Below are 18,069 nucleotides of genomic sequence, written 5' to 3' on the forward strand. Positions count from 1 at the left end.
ACTAGAACAAATAATCCTAAAATTTGTACAAAACCAGACAAGACCCCAAACAGCCAACATAATCTTGAAAAAGAAAAACAAAACCAGGTATCAAGATATACTACAAAGCTGTAGTAATCAAAACAGTATGGTACTGGCACAAAAACAGACACATAGATCAATGGAATGGAACAGAGAACCCACAAATAAACCCACGATTATATGATCCATTAATCTTCAACAAAGGAGGTAAGAATATGCAATGGAGAAAAGATAGTCTCTTTAACCAATGGTGCTGGGAAAACTGGACAGCTACCTGCAAAATAGTGAAACTGAACCACTTTCTTACATCATACACAAAAATAAACTTAAAATGGATTAAGCGCCTAAATGTCAGACCTGCAACAATAAAAATCCTAGAAGAAAGCACAAGCAGTAATTTCTCTGATACTGGCTGTAACAACATTTTTCTAGATATGTCTCCTATAGAGGGACCAAAAATAACTATTAGGATCACACCAAAAATATAAAGTTTCCACACAAAGACAGAAACAGTCGACAAAACCAACAGACAACCTACTATTAATAGGAAAAAATATTTGCAAATGATATATCTGATGAAGGATTAGTATCTAAAATATATAAAGAACTCATATAAAACAAAACAAATAATCCAGTTAAAAATGGACAGAGGACATGAACAGACATTCTCCAAAGAAAACATACAGATGGCCAAAAGACATGAAAAGATGCTCAGTATCACTCACCATCAGGGAAATTCAAATCAAAACCACAATGAGATATCATCTCATTGTCAGAATGGCTAAAATCAAAAACACAAGAAACAATAAGTATTGACAAGGATGTGGAGAAAAAGGAACCCTCGTGCACTACTGGTGGGAATACAAACCTAGACAGCCACTGTGGAAAACAGTTTAAAAGTTCCTCAAAAAACTAAATATAGAATTCCCATATGATCTAGTAACTGCACTACTGGGCATTTACACAAATATGAAAACACTAATTGCCTATGTTTATGGCAGCATTATTTGTAATAGCCAAATTACGGAAGCCATCCAAGTGTCCATCAACAGACAAATGGATAAAGATGATTTTGTATATATACACATACATACAACAGAATATTACTCAGCCATAAAAACAGGAAATCCTGCCATTTGCAATAACATGGGTGGATGTAGAGAGAATAAGGCTAAGTGTAATAAATAAGTCAACCAGAGGGGAAAAAAATACTGTTATGATTTTCATTAATATGTGGAATTTAAGAAACAAACAAACAAAAGAAACAAACCAAAAAACAAGACTCTTAGAGAACAAACTGATGGTTACTAGAGGGTAAGTAGGTAGAGAAATGGATGAAAACAGATGAAGGGGATTATGAGTACACTTATCTTGATGAGCACTGAGTACTACACAGAATTGTTGAATCAGGGTATCGTACACCTGAAACTAATTTAACACTGTACGTTAACTATACTAGAATTAAAATAAAAAACTAAAAAACTTTTGCTGTATGTGTAAAAAAAAAAGTAATCTTTAAAATAGAATTCCTGGAAAAATGAAACAAGATGGGGGGACCGGGAGGGAGACAAACCATAAGAGACTCTTTTTTTTTTTTTTTTTGGTTAAAGATTTTTATTTATTTGACAGACAGAGATCACAAGTAGGCAGAGAGGCAGGCAGAGAGAGAGAGGAGGAAGCAGGCTTCCTGCCAAGCAGAGCGCCTGATGCGGGCCCAATCCCAGGAGCCCAGGATCATGACCCGAGCCGAAGGCAGAGGCTTTAACCCACTGAGCCACCCAGGCGCCCCCATAAGAGACTCTTAATCTCACAAAACAAACTGAGGGTTGCTGGGAGCTGGGAGATAGGGATAGGGTGATTGGGTTATGGACACTGGGGAGGGTATGCTCTATGGTGAGTGCTGTGAAATGTGTTAAGCCTGATGATTCACACGCCTGTACCCCTCCGACAAATAATTCATTATAAGTTAATAAAAAAAATTTTTTTTAAGAATTCTTGGATTATAATCTACAGCAGCTTTAATGTAATTACCATTGCCTTCTTGCCTCCAAGGTTGCAATGGGAAATTAGCTGTTTATTAAGATTATCTTGTATAAGAGCTTCTTCTGACTTTTTTTTTTTTTTAAGACTGTTTGAGAGAGAGAAAGCACAAGCAAAAGCAGTGGGAGCAGCAGACTCTCCTGAGCAGGAAGCCCAATGAGGGACTCGATCTCAGGTCCCCAAGACCATGAACCCAGCCAAAGGCAGACACCCAACCCACTGAGCCACCCAGGCAACCCTGCTTCTGACTTGCTAGTTTCAATATTCCCTTTATATTTGGCTTTCAAAAAGTTAACTATACTATGTCTTGTGGATGTCATTAAACTTATTCTTTTCTACAATCTGCTGAGCTTCTTAAATATCCAGCATTCTGAAAAAATGATTTTGATGAGTTTTGGCAATGTTCTCATTGCTCTTATAAAGGCCAGGCTTTTCAGACAGACTTTTACTTCACCCTTCCTGGTGATGTCAGTTTGCTTTACATTTTAATTTCTGCTCCTATTTTTATCATTTCCTTATACCTTCTTTGGGCATATTTTGCTCAGACTTCCTGAGACTGTCTAGCTCATAAACTTTAAGGCATTCTTCTCTTCTAACATATGCAGTTAGTGGGGCACCTGGTGGCTGTCATTAAGCGGCTGCCTTCAGCTCAGGTCATGACCCCAGGGTCTGGGGATCCAGCCCCTCATCGGGCTCCCTGCTCTGCAGGAACCCTGTTTCTCTCTCTCCCACTTCTCCTGCTTCTGTTCCTTCTCTCACTGTGTATTTCTCTGTCAAATAAATAAATAAGTAAAATCTTAAAAAAAAAATAATAAATAACATATGCAGTTAAGATTATACATTTCCCTTGAAGTATTACTATACCTACATCTCACAATACTCCATATTTTTATAATTCAATGCCAAATATTTTCTAATTTCAGACATGCTTTCTCCCCCTTTTACCCATTATTTCATACTAGTATACTTAATTTCCAAAAAAAAAGTGGGTGTTGTAGCTATCTTTCTGCTATTGATTCCTAGCTGAATTTTAACAGTGTACTGTGATCAGAAAATGTAATAGGACTCCAGTGTTTTGAAATTTGGACTGAATCTGTGGCTTAAAATATGGTCAAACTTTTTCTTTTCTTTTTTTTTTTTTTTTTTTTTTGTGAGAGAGAGAGAGCACGAGCTAGCACAGGCAGACAGAATGGCAGACAGAGGCAAAAGGAGAAGCAGGCTCCCTGCTGAGCAAGGAGCCCAATGTGGGACTCGATCCCAGGATGCTGGGACCATGACCTGAGCCAAAGGCAGCCGCTTAACCAACTGAGCCACCCAGGCATCCCTGGTCAAACTTTTAAAGCATTCTATTACACCTGGAAAAATTTGTAACCTGGAAACCACGGAAATGGTTGTTATCTCAATTACTGAAAAGGAAATGTTAAATATCCCACAGAGGTTGGCTATTTGTGCATCTGTCCTTATATCTGATTTATTTTGAGGCTATGTTAATTAGATGTGTTCAAATTTAAAACAAATATGTCTCCCTAGTTAAATTTTCAACAACATGAAGTAAGCCTTGAACAACAGTAAATTTCTTTTTGCTTAAGCCTTAAAATACCTATTTTTTCTGATATCAATGTAAGTACTCTAGCCTTCTTTACACTGGTGTATCTATCCGCATGATATATTATTTTATGACCCTCTTACTTTCAACCTTTTTGTATTTTTATGTTTATATCTAAATCTTGAAAACCAGGTTTGAAAATAATGTTTATCTTTTAACTGAATGTTAATTCATATACATTTAACAGTAATTACTGATATATATGGATCTACATCTTCCCCCTTCCCCTTTGTACTATATTCATTGCGTGTTCTGTTTCTGTCTCTCCCATTTTTTCCTCTGAATTCATTATTTAAGAGAAATTTTTTTTATTAACATGAATTTTATTATGAGTGAATCAAATTCAGAAAATAAGGTATTCTAGGACTCTTCAAAACAGTAAAAATGATTTAAAAAAAAAAAGCAAAAATGACAGAGAACTAAAGAGATGTACTACATGCAATGCATGTACCTCGATTGGATCATAGATCAAGACAACTAAAAGAAAAACGGAGGACAATTCAGACTGAATACGCTCTACATATTAGATAATGTAAGGGATGATTAAATTTTCTTAAGGCACTAGTATTGCCACAGTGCTGGTATTGCAGAAGAATGTCTGTTTCGATGGAGATGCATACTGAAGTATTTAAGGGTGAAGCATCATAAAGCCTGGTCACTTTGAAATTGTTCAGAAAAAGAATATACAGAGTGAGAGATAAAGCAAGTTGAAAAGATAAAATGTAGTGTGTATTTGTACTATTCTTTCAACTTAAAGGTTCAAAAAATCATGGAAATAGATCTATTGAGGCATGCCTGGGTGGCTCAGTCATTTAAACAAGTGTCTCCCTTGAGCTCAGGTCATGATCCCAGGGTCCTCAGCAGGGAGCCTGCTTCTCCCTCTCCCTTTCCCTGCTGCTCCCCCTTCTTGTGCTATCTCTCTCTGTCAAATAAGCAAATAAGATCTTAAAAATATATATACAGATATAGATACTATGGATTTGTTAAGTGAAATAGTACATATGGTACAATTCTATTTTATTTTATTTTATTTATTTATTTGACATACAGAGATCACAAATAGGCAGAGAGGCAGGCGGGGGGGGGGGTGAAGCAGGCTCCCTGCTGAGCAGAGACACCCCCCCCCATGCATTGAGCCCTGCGCTCAATCCCAGGACCCTGAGATCATGATCTGAGCTGAAGGCAGAGGCTTTAATCCACTAAGCCACCCAGGCGCCCAAATATTCTATTTTTGTAAAAACAAAAACAAAAACAAAAAAACCCCCACACATGTATACATGCAAACACACACAAAGACACACACACATATGCAAAGACATATATTAACTGCTGTAACAAAGGAGCCAAAAATGTCATGACTCAAAGAAGACAGAAGTTTATTTCCTGCTACTATGACAGTCCAAGATAGATGAACCAGGTCAGTAGATATCTCTCCTCCATTCAGACTTTCAGAGACTCCGGATGATAATGACTCTGACATTTTCAACACAAGATTTTCAAAAGTTTTTTCCTTTCCAGCTGAGGTGTAGGGTCAGAGATCATCTTACTTCCACTCACACTTCATTGGCAAGACTTTCCCCAAGTCCATACCTCACTGCAAGGGAGGCTGAAAATATCAAACTGGGCAGCCATGTCCCAGCTTCAACTCTCATCACTTGAAAGAGATTTATTAGAAAGCAGATACTCCATCACAGTCATTAAAAAGGGGTCTAAGCTCATGGACTGCCTCTAGCCTAAGGCAGTTCCTACTCATCCTTTGGATCCCAGAAACACCACTTCTTTCAGAAAGCAAGCCTTCCTTGATTCTCATCTTATTTTGTGAGTTCCCTTAGAACTAAGAATTGGTGCCACCTAACTTATCACTTAATTGTTTTTTTTTTTTAATTTATTTTATTTGACAGAGAGACAGAGATCACAAGTAGGCAGAGAGGCAGGCAGAGAGAGAGGAGGAAGCAGGCTCCCCGCTGAGCGGAGAGCCCGATGTGGGGCTCGATCTCAGGACCCTGAGATCATCACCTGAGCTGAAGGCAGAGGCTTAACCCACTGAGCCACCCAGGCGCCCCTCACTTAATTGTTTTTAAAAAACAATTCCAAACGTTTTCCCTGTACTCGTTTGGAATTTTTACACTCAAATTCTGTTCTTTTATTTTAATTTTTTATATTTTCAAAGATTTATTTGAGAGAGAGAGCGCAAGTGGAGATAGGGGCAGAGGAAGAGAGACAGGGAGAAGCAGAATCCCCACTAAGCACAGAGCCTGATGTGGGGCTTGATCCCAAGACCCTGAGATCCTAACCTAAGCAGAAGTCAGATCCTTAACCAAATGAGACACCCAGGAGCCCCTCAAATTCTGTCCTTTTAGAAGTTACCCTAAAAAATATTCCATGTATCCTTTTAACTTAACAATGTCTAATGTTAATCAAAACCTTACCCCCCAAAATAACTTTTCTTCATTTATATTACTACTGACTGATATACTATTTTTGCTTTAATTCTATGTACCTTTTTAAATTTCATAATTATTGCTTTAAATAATCAATGTTCATTTATATTTACTCATATAAAATGACTTTCATTGTTCTTTTTTTTATCTCTGACCTTCATTTTCCTTCTACCTGAAATAAATTCTTTAGAATTTCCTACTTGGCTGGTGGCAAACTCGACTGTGTGTCTGAAGATCTATTTTACAATCATTCTTAAAACATATTTTTGTTTGATGTAGAATTTGTGGTTGGTACTTATTTCCTTTTAGGCTACTGCAGATATCCCACTGTCCTTCACCTTCTACTACTGCTGCTAAATAGTCATCTAGCAATTTAATATTCCTTTGGAGGAATTCTGCCTGTTTATCTGGCAAAGATTTCCTATATTTGGTTTTCTGCAGGATGACTGTTTCTCTATATATGGATTTCTTTTAATGTGCACTTTTGGAATCTGTTAGATTTCTGTAACATCTGACTTGATGTTCTGAAAAATTTCCAGTGATCAACCCTTCAAATACTATGTTCTCTCCATTTTTCTCTCTCCTCCTTCTAGGACTCCACTCGACATTTCTGCTCTATCTTCTATACCCCTTTTTTCTCCTTTTCTCTGTATTTTCCCCTCTTTATGTTGTATTTTGAATTTCTTTTGGCCTATCTTCCAGTTCACTAATTCTATCTTCATCTGTACCTACTCTTTTCTTAAACCAATCCATTAAGTTTTCAATTTTAATCATCATATCTCAGTTCAAGATGTTTTTATTTTTATTTTCCAAATCTCATAGGTCACATGTTATAGTTTCCTATTACTTGCAACTGTATTCAAACTTGTGCCTTCTTTTTTTAAGATTTATTTTAGAGAGAGCCTGTGAATGTGGGGAGGGGCAGAAGGAGAGAATCCTCAAACAGACTCACCACTGAGCAGGAAGCCTGATGCAGGGCTCAATCCCAAGACTCTGAGATCACGACCTGAGCTAAAATCAATAGTCAATGCTCAACCAAGCAAGCCACTCAAACACCCCAATGCCTTATTTATTTAAAACAGAAAGTATAATCATTTTTATAATTTGTGTCTACCTATTCCAATGCTTAAGATCTCCAATGAATTAAAGGTCTTTCTGTTCTCATTCATGTCTTGTTTTGTGGGTCTCCTTACATTTGACTGAATGGTGATCATTTTATTTGGAAAGCTATTTATATAAGCAATAATATAAGGCCTAGGATAAAGCATTTTCTTGGGGTTTTTTCCCCCTCTTCTGCAGATTTATTTGAAGTACAATTGAACAAAATTATATACTTTTTTCCTTTTTTTTTTTTTTTTAAGTAGGCTTCATGCCTAGCATGGAGCCCAATGCAATTCTTAAACTCCTGACCCTGAGATCAAGACCTGAGCGGAGACCAAGAATCAGATGCTTAACCAACTGAGCCACCCAGGCATCCCCAAAATTACATATATTTAGAATGTACAGGGTGCCTGTGTGGCTCAGTCCTTAAGCAAATGCCTTTGGCTCAGGTCATGATCCCAGGGTCCTAGGATCAAGCTCCACATCGGGCTCCCTGCTCAGCAGAAAGCCTGCTTCTCCCTCTACCACTACACCTGCTTGTGTTCCCTCTCTTGCTATCTATCTGTCAAATAAATAAATAAAATCTTTAAAAATAAAAAAATGAAATGTACAGGAGCACCTGGGTAGCTCAGTCAGTTAAGCATCTGTCTTCAGCTCAGGTCATGATCTCAGGGTCCTGGGATCAAGCCCCATGTCAGGCTCTCTGCTCAGCAAGGAGTCTGCTTCTCCCTCTCCCTCTCAAATAAATAAATAAAATATTTTATGAAAATAAAGTATATAACATGATGTGATATACATATACTTTGTGAAATTATTACCACAATTAACACATCCATCACCTTACTTAATTTCCTCTGTGTGTGTGTGTGTCTATGTGAATGCTGAAGATCTATTCTCTTAGCAAATTTCAAGTGTACATTACAGTATTATCATGGTCAGCACGCATGCTGAACATTGTATCTTCAGAACTTACAACTGAAAGTGTATGCCCTTTGACCAGCATCTTCCCATCTTCCCAATATCTAGCCTCTGGTAACCACCATCCCACTCTGTTTCAATCAATTCGGATTTTTTCTTTCTTTTCCTTTTTTAAAAAAATTTGGTTCCACATGGGTGAGATCATACAGTATTTGTCTTTTTCTGTGTGGTTTATTTCACTTAGTTTAAAGTCCTCTGGGTTCACTCATGTTGTTGCAAATGTAAAGATTTCCTTCTTTCCCATGGCTGCATAATATTCCATTGTCTACATCTATCTATAGATATTTCATATATTCTTCTTCCATTTATGCATCAATGGAAGCATTTTCTTTTTAAAGAATTGTGCTTGCTTCTCTCAGGGATCCAAGAATACTACCAATTCTGGGCTGTGTTAAATCACAATCAAGGCTTGAAGTTCACCAGAAAACTCAGGAATTCTGAAAATAGGCTGTAATTCCTTTGGATGTCTGATCCATTTCCTCGACCTGAGTCCCAGCTTATTATAAGGGTCTGCTGTTAGACATCCCACTTTGTGGACATCCAAGGCTTTGATATTTCTTGCCCTTGGCCTGAGATAATGATAAGGCCAAGTCCAAATATACTGAAATTAGTAAATGCCACCAGGAGAAAAGCAGCTTCCATTCTCACTTACTTACCAGAGTAAAAATTCAGTCATTTCCTCAACTTTTTACTTAAGTGATCCAAGATACTAACAAATAATGTGACTTATGTGAAGGAATTGAATTTTACTGACCAATTATTAAAAAATACTGGCATACTCAATGCATGCTATATGAGTCCTTTGCAAACAAACCAAAGACATTTTATTCCTTAGTAACTGTAGAAGTATAATATTATCATACTTATTATAGCAGATGCAATACTTAATCCTCTACCACTATCATCTGTCATATATGCATGATTTGATATTCTTATTAATTTCTTCTACTAATACTACTAATGTAGTATTCTTATCTGGTAGGTTCTTTTTTTGTAAGTAGAAACAAATATATAATTATCTTTTGATTTCCTAAAGCCATCCTTAAATCAGAAATATACAGAATGAAGAAATCCATCAAGTTCTTTAACTAAACTTTATACCATATTTCATCAAATCTGAGGTGGTCAGAATTTGTTCAACATACCCTTTGCCTAATCTTTTTTCCAATGAAATGGGTTTCTTCCTTATTTTTTTTAAGATTTTATTTATTTATTTGACAGACAGAGATCACAAGAAGGCAGAGAGAGAGAGTGGGAAGCAGGCTCCCTGCCCAGCAGAGAGCTTGATGCGGGGCTTGATCCCAGGATCCTGGGATCATAACCTGAGCTGAGGCAGAGGCTTCAACCCACTGAGCCACCCAGGTGTCCCTTCTTCCTTCTTTATATTTAGATATAACCAAATGGGGGTTTTCTTGGCGGGGAGGGTGGGGGTCGGAGGGGTACTGGTGTGTTTATCTTGGGGGCTACTTTTGTTTTTGTAATAAAATATAAAGTCATAAGAATTCAACCTGACTACTGCTTAAGATTTCTTTACACATACAAAGACCTGTTTGGATTTTGTGAACCTTGGGAACTAAGAACTCTGAAATGAGCAAACATGCAATCATCCTCAGAATATTCCTGATTTTGTAAGTTCACAGGAACGATAACCTTTAGTATCATTTGCTCTGCCTTCACTGATTTATTTTGTCCCTATCCTTTTGTTTGTTATTTTGGGATTAAATGTTCACTTACAGAAACACTGAGTATCAAATGTATGTGCTATGAGCATGTTCTTAAGTATTCAATTAAAAACAGCCATAAAATAATTCAATGAACAAGGCAGCAGCCATATTAGAGATTAATGAAGAAAAACCAGAAGGTTATATCCTCTGATAGTGTTATCAAAGCAATAGGGTCAATTTTAATGGGATTTTGACATTGTTTTAGCAAAAAAGTTGATAATTTGGGGGTTCAGGAACACATATTTCATTGAAAATAATGGTATATACTTTTAACTTACGGAATTTTACCCAAAAAATTTTTCAGCATCAAATTAATCTCTTAAGAGACAATTTAAGAAAACTGTGAACTTTTGTCATGTTTTGAGAATTTTCTAGTCATTTATGGTAGTTTTTTCTATAATGAAACAGTATGAATTCATTCAACAAATTTATCTGTGTTATCTATCAAATTCTTGATGCTGCAAAGATATAAACAAGAAAAAAATAGACAAAAAACTCTGCCCTCAAAGGCTTACATTATACTGGTCAAATTCAAGATTTCTTTTTTTATATTTCAATCTTTTATTTATGTAGAATTTGGCATGAAATGATTCATTTTTTCTAGTGTAGACTTTGGTCTGCAACTTTCTGATATCAAAACTCTACTAACGCATGGACATAAGCTTTCAAGAAAACAATTTTGCAGTAAGTACAGAAAGTTTTAAAAAAATATGTAACTTGAACACATTATGATACTTCTTATACAACAAAAATAACACCCAATCCCTTAATATTATGTTTTATAAATTATATAATGATGTGTAAAAATGATATACCTTGTTTAAAAATATAAAAGGATTCACCCATATGTGAAACTTAAACAAAACAAAGGGAAGTAAAGGAATAAATCAAATAACGGCTCTTAACTACAGAGAATGGATCGTTACCAGAGGAAAGATGGATAGGAGAATGGGTGAAATAGATTAAGGGGATTAAGAGTGCACTTATCTTGATGAGCACTGAGTAATATATAGAATTGGTGAATCATCATATTGTGCACCTGAAATGAAACTTAACACTGTATGTTAACTATACTGGAATTAAGACTTAAAAATTAAAATATAAAAAATATGAATTTTTAAAAAAAGAAAACAAAAAAAAACCAAAAAAATATGAATAATATGATCCCATAAACATTTAAAGATATAGATGGCTATATACCAAACATTAACCATAGTTATCTTTAAATGATAAAATTAGAAGCAATCATACCCTTTTTTTGCTTCTGTTTTCTGTATTTTCTACTAAATTAGAAAAATAACTGCAATAATGAGCCACCACAGATTACATTTATGAAACTCAATACAAAGACCAAGTATTATAGAACAGGAACCAAGGACATTTAATAGTTTGCTCATTTCTCCAAATAAAGTACTATGACAATTCTACAGAGTTAGAGTACTGCTTAGAAAGAAATACCAGAGAACAACATCCACTCTTACCATTTGTAAAATGTCATTAGATAATTAAAATAAATATACATTTTGAGTTAGTTACCTGTCCAGGGCTTCCTTGAAGTATTTTCTCTGGACATCAAATTGAAAGACTGTACGTTCACAGTCAGTTGAAGCATTATCACTACCCCCATGTTTCTTCAGGAAGGCATCAAATCCATTTTCATCTGGGTATTTCAAACTACCCATGAACACCACTAAGTGGAAAGAACACAAAGTCACAGAAGACAAAGAGATAAGACAATGCTTTTATTATCAAGGATAAAAATTCTCAAATGCAAAAAAAAACTGGAAGAAAATATACCAACATGTTAACAACAGTGTGTCTCCATAATACTTTCTTCATTTTATTTGTTTTTGTAATTTTCTATAATGCTCATATATTAGTTTTAGACTAAAAAAAACTAAGCATAAAAAAACTAAGAAATATTTCATTTGTAAAAACATTAAAATGCAAACAACATAAACATGTATGCAGATGGTTATTATAATAACTCCTAAGGAGAGAAGTTTGCCCTCAATTAGCTTAGAAAAAATATATAAATAATTCAAGAAAACAAACGGATTAAAATATCTCTGTCTCTATCTATATAGCATCCATACAGGTTTTATTTAGGTACATTTATAGTTAAACCAAAGATGTTGTTTTGTTGTGATATTAATCAAGTTTTTTGAATTTTCTGTATTTCTAATGCTTTGACATCTTGGGGACTTGCTAACCGTGGGAGAGACAGCCCTTCCCAAAGTTAAAGACTAGATTTCTAGAGACAGGCAATTATCTGCTGATCTGTTGGCCTTAGCATACCTGAACAATAATAAAATCTACTTGTTAAAATATTCTTCTAAGTGGTTTCATCCTAATCCACAAAACTAATATGGTTAAGGAGATTAAATTTAAGTCTTTAGCTATAATATTCATAAATATTTTTTCTTAGCCTTTTACCTTCTTAAACATATCATACTTCTATCAAACCAGTTACTCATCTTTGAAATCAATTCATACAAATCTGGAGGAAAACACACACTCAGGAATGGTATTTTACAAAGATCTTACTGTGTTCCAAAAAGTGTGCCAGCCCGGGCAGGTCATCCGGATCAGCAAAACTCCCAACTCCAACACAAAGAGCCGCTGCAGACTGGAATAAGTAGAACACATACAAATAGTGAGTCAATCCTAAAGAAATAATACTGTCATCACATATTAAGGATTCACTTGGAGACTGATGGTTTCCAACAGAAAGTAATAAAATTCTTTCCCTGAGTATCAGGAGGAGCAGCGAAGTGAAACTCACCAGAACTGTGTCAGTTTCACCCTGCTGCTCCTCCTCTTGCCATCCTGCCAAATGCTGAACAGGTGCAGACCTAAGGGAAAAAGCAGAAACAGAGAGAAAAAAAAAAAGGGAAGGGGACTAGCCAGCCTACCAAATATCATTTCTTGCCAGCATTTCAGAGTTCTGAACAAAGTCATATTTCCTTATTTATTAGATTTCGGAAATCTGCATAAGTAATATGTCTAGCAATTAGCAATTAAAGACTCTGTGTTCAGTAACTCAGTTACTAGATGTGAGACTTCTCAGTGTTATTCAAAAATTTTCATTTTTATTAAAATGGTAAATACGTGTCAGGAAAACATCTAATAAAGAAAATGAGTAAATGGTTAAAAAAGAAAATCTTTATTAAAAATCTATAGAATTTTAAAGAGGCTTTTTAGTTCTTCATGTCTTCATATACAGAATACATATATCAATAGATATTCCCCCAATACCTTTGGCAAATCAAAGGTTTTTAACAAATTAGATCGTCAAGAGGTATACCACTTAAAAATGATTAGGTACGTCACTTAGAAATGATTAAGTACACCACTTAAAATGATTAGGGCATACCATTATGTCTTTGTAAATTAAAAGACACAAAACAGGAGGGGAAAATAAGTCAATCTGAATCCTTGAGGATAGGAAGCTGAATTATTAACTTCCCCCAATTTTTCAAATATCAATTTTAAAAGGCTAACATATTTGGCATCAAAGAGCGTTTTGATAAATGGTTACTCTTTCAGAAAGAGAACTCTTAAGAAATAGCATGTTCCTGGTATGAAGTTTAACCATGTGTCAGATAATGAAAATATGTTTTTAGAAGAACCAAACAGCCTCGTTTGATAATGTAAATCCCATTTTGTAGACATAGGCACATAAACTCAGTTAAAACATGGGGGAATATCCACTTCTTCGAACCACAGTCTAACCTGTTCTATGATGTTTAATAGATGCCTAACCTGCTTTCAGCTCCAACTACCCCATAAAGATTTCTTGTCTTGACCAGCAGGGCTGAAGACATTTTTGTATAAGTTGACTTAAACCACAGTCTATCAGTCAGCTTTGACCACAGCAAAAACAGGCTCTGCGATTGCTAGAAAAGAAATTCATACTTGAGAATTATCTACCCAAGAAATTCATACTTGAGAAATTCATACTGGAGAACTGACTTAAGAAACCCCTGAACAAATCATTAATTCTGTATATATCATACTTAAATTTTAACCTTTTTAATTTATCAAAACTTTCAGACCAAGAACAACTTTCTTTCAGGATGAGGAAAATGGAGGGGGATGAAAATGATCCTCAGAATAGTAGTTACCTTCTTAATTACGTAAATATTCTCCAAAAACCTCAAAATTATTTCTTTCTACTTCTTTTACTAATTCTCATATTTACCTTAAACAAGGCCCACATTTTTCCAATAAAAATTAAATCATAAAACCAATGCAAAACCCTAAACTACTCTTAAGGCACCTCTTATCTTGCCTATCTAACTTTATTTCCCTTTTGCAGATATTTATACATTCAACGAATATAAACCATTTCCAATGTTACAATCATAGGACCTTTCCTTTCATGAGTGTAACCACTGCATCTGAACAATTTGATTTCATCTTCAAACTACATTAGGTTCCTGCGTTCCTTTCTAAAATGATCCAGAACACTAGCTATTGTTGTCTTATGAGGCAATATATCATACTGAGTTTTCAGAAAAGAAAGGCAGCTTTAAGCCATTTTAATGATCACTATAATCTGATCTTGATGCTCTAGAAAAGGTAAACATTTATAGAGTTTGATCCACCTAAGCAAAATAAAAAGGGGTACCAAAATACTGGATGCACATCTTCATTTGTCAAAGGGGTTCACAACTGTTATGTAAATCTAAGGTATTTTATTACATCTAGACAATAAAACTGGCTGTCAAAACAAGCTTTTAATTTAACCCTAGAGTTTTGCTTATCAGTTGACAGAAGACATAAAGAAGTTCAAAGCATGGAAAAAGTAATTAATAGATACATACAGAAACTTTCAGACAGGAAATATTCAGTTATGAAGTTATCACATCATCAGTTTTAGAGCTAAAATGGACATTAAAAATTATGTATATAATCTAGGGACACCTGGCTGGCTCAGTCAGTAGACCATGCAACTCTTGTTCTCATGATCAAGTAATTTCAAGCCCCACATTGGGTAGAGAGACTACTTTAAAAAAAAAAAAAAAATTATGTAAATAATCTAATTTTTTTGTTTTAGAAATGAGAAAATGAAAAGGCATAAAACCATCCAGATAGAGACAGAGCCAGAATTAGAATTAGAACTCAGGTTTCTTGACTGTGGATTTCTTTCTACTCTGTGACTTTTATGATTTATTTCTTCCTTTCTTTTATTGCTCTATTTGGAATTATGAGGTCTATTTTAAATTAAGTTAATGTATCAGTTCTGGATTTATTCATAAAGACCTTAATATAGAGTATCAATTATTTCTTTTCAGTATTTTCATTTTTATTCCTCAAGTTTTCCAACTAAAACCACTTGTCCTATCATGTTACCCCAAAACAGGCATCATTCATAATATATATAGCAAGGGGAAAATAGATTCTTAAAAACGTGATCCAATTCCCCCAACAACTTAGTGTAATAACTGGTACAACCTTCTTTAAGAAAGTAATTTTTCCAGGAAGACTGACTATCCACAAATGGATTTATTCATAAAATATCTACTACCTGTAATCTCACATCTTTATATCTCTGAGGGCTGACCACCTTATAGTATGTTTGACATCTAGATTTTAGTCTTAATAATATGAATTTTATTTCATTTGTATATTGACTATGTCATGTTGAATGTATTATTGATAGTCAAGAAACTAGTTTTAACAAACATTTGCTGATCAATTCCACTGTAATGTCTCCAAAAAAATATTATCCTCTAATATAGATGCTCCCTACTATAAAATGGAGGCATTCGTCAAAAGATGTCCAGAGAGGGGAAATTCTCCTTATCAAGCCCTATTGCTATATTTATTTATTGTTATTACACTTAGCCCTTAAACAACACAGGTTTGAACTGCTCAGGCAGTTCAACTTGGATGTTTTTTAATACATACAACATTGTAAATGTATTTTCTTTTACTTATGACTTTCTTCATAATGTTTTCTTTTCTCTAGCTCACTTTATTATAAGAATACAGTATATAATACATATAACATATAATACATATAACATACAAAATAATCGGAGTGCCTAGGTGGCTCAATGTTATGCATCTGCCTTCAGCTCAGGTCATGATCCTAGGGTCCTGAGATGGAGCCCCATATTGGGGTCCCTGCTCAGTGGAGAGCCTGCTTCTCCCTCCCCCTCTGCTCCCCTGCCCTGTTCATGCTATCTGTCCCATACTCTGTCTCAAATAAATAAATAAAATATTTTTTAAAAAAAATATGTATGAATCAACTATCTATCAGCAAGTCTTCCAGGGAACAGTAAGCTATTAGTAGTAAATTTTAGGGGAAATCAAAGGTTATGCAAGGATTTTCAACTGCACAGGAGGTTGGTACCCCTAAACCCCACATTGTTCAACAGTCAACTATATGTATTACATGAAGCTCAACTGACCATTTTTATTTCAATTCCTCCAAATTACTTGGTGCTTTCCCATAAAAAGAGATAAAAATACATGAAATTACTAAGCAGAAATTACCCATGAGGACTCTCAGAACTATAGGCCCAGGTGAGAATTCTATACTACCTTGTTCTTTTCTTTTTCCAGTCTCTCCAAAGGTTATATACTCTCTTATCCCTTTACTCCATGCGAAGAATAATACAAATCCTCAAATATTACCAGTGATTACTTCTGAGAGTTATGATTATGAGTGATTTTTATGTTTTTTTAAATTTTCCATCCATTTCTATAGTAAGTTTTTATACTCTTATAATCAGAGCAAAATGTTTTTTAAATATTATTTTCATACAAAATAGATCTTTACTGAAGATCAAAAAATGAATATACACTTACTTTTTGACATTAAGAAATAAAACATGAGTTTAGGAATTATCCCAAAGAATTCCCAAATTAAAAAAAGACATAATTATAGACATGATTCACACCTGTTTCTCAGTGGTTTTCTTTCTGGCTTCTGCCCTCTCTTCTAATTCTTCTAATTCATTATCCTCAGTATCAAGATCATCATCATCATGTTCATCGTCATCATCAAACTCCTCTTCATCATCAAAACCCTCTTCATCATCTTCTATTTCAGCTCCAGAATCCTCATCATCGTCGTCGTCATCATCATCATCATCGTCATCGTCTTCCTCTTCTTCCTCCTCCTCTTCTTCTTCTTCATCATCTGTTGCATCTCCTGTTTTACCTTCCATATTACTTAGGTCTGAAATCAAAAGTGCCTGCAAGCCATTCCGCAATTTGATGTATCTAAAGAAAGAAAAAAAATATCACAAAACATTTTGAGTCAGCTACTCTTCTTTTTTTTTATTAAAAGATTTTATTTATTTATTTGACAGAGAGAGATCACAAGTAGGCAGAGAGGCAGGTAGAGAGAGAGGAGGGGGGAAGCAGGCTCCCTGCTGAGCAGAGAGCCCAATGTGGGGCTCAATCTCAGGACCCTGATATCATGACCTGAGCCGAAGGCAGAGGCTTTAACCCACTGAGCCACCCAGGCGCCCCGAGTCAGCTACTCTTTACACACACCAACACAAATGATCATCTTAGCAGAATAAAAGAAAAAATACAAAGGCAAGGGAAGCAAGGGCAAAAATGAACTATTGGGATTTCATCAAGATCAAAAGCTTTTGCACAGCAAAGGAAACAGTTAACAAAACCAAAAGACAACTGACAGAATGGAAGAAGATATTTGCAAACAACATATCAGATAAAGGGCTAGTGTCCAAAATTTATAAAGAACTTAGCAAACTCAACACCCAAAGAACAAATAATCCAATCAAGAAATGGGCAGAAGATATGAACAGACATTTCTGCAAAAAAGACATCCAGATGGCCAACACACACACATGAAAAAGTGCTCCACATCACTCGGCATCAGGGAAATACAAATCAAAACCAAAATGAGCTATCACCTCACACCAGTGAGAATGGCTAAAATTAACAAGTCAGAAATGACAGATGCTGGCAAGGATGCGGAGAAAGGGGAATCCTCCTACACTGTTGGTGGGAATGCAAGCTGGTGCAACCACTCTGGAAAACAGCATGGAGGTTCCTCAAAATGTTGAAAATAGAACTACCCTATGACCCAGCAATTGCACTACTGGGCATTTACCCTAAAGATACAAACGTAGTGATCCGAAGGGGGACATGCACCCGAATGTTTATAGCA

The 18,069-nt window shown here is 35.3% G+C and overlaps 1 protein-coding gene across 3 annotated transcripts in view; it reads right to left on the minus strand.

Moving 5' to 3' along the window:
- Nucleotides 1-18,069, minus strand: part of NRDC (nardilysin convertase) — a 105,899-nt gene that overhangs the window by 55,445 nt on the left and 32,385 nt on the right. For 2 of the 3 annotated variants that reach the window (XR_006601748.1, XM_004774481.3), the window contains exons 2-6: nt 16,826-17,150; nt 13,677-13,810; nt 12,697-12,766; nt 12,459-12,540; nt 11,448-11,601 (exon numbers count right to left, since the gene is read on the minus strand). Coding sequence is in view for 2 of the 3 variants with exons in the window: in XM_004774481.3 (XP_004774538.1) it covers nt 11,448-11,601; nt 12,459-12,540; nt 12,697-12,766; nt 13,677-13,810; nt 16,826-17,150 (765 nt within the window). In the remaining variant the exon portion in view is untranslated. The remainder of the gene's footprint in view (nt 1-11,447; nt 11,602-12,458; nt 12,541-12,696; nt 12,767-13,676; nt 13,811-16,825; nt 17,151-18,069) is intronic. The other variant, XM_004774482.3, reaches the window with a different exon arrangement.

Source organism: Mustela putorius, unplaced genomic scaffold, assembly GCF_011764305.1.
Source record: "Mustela putorius furo isolate JIRA1106 unplaced genomic scaffold, ASM1176430v1.1 tig00003853_pilon_pilon_pilon, whole genome shotgun sequence".
In the NCBI taxonomy this organism is placed as follows: Eukaryota; Metazoa; Chordata; class Mammalia; order Carnivora; family Mustelidae; genus Mustela; species Mustela putorius.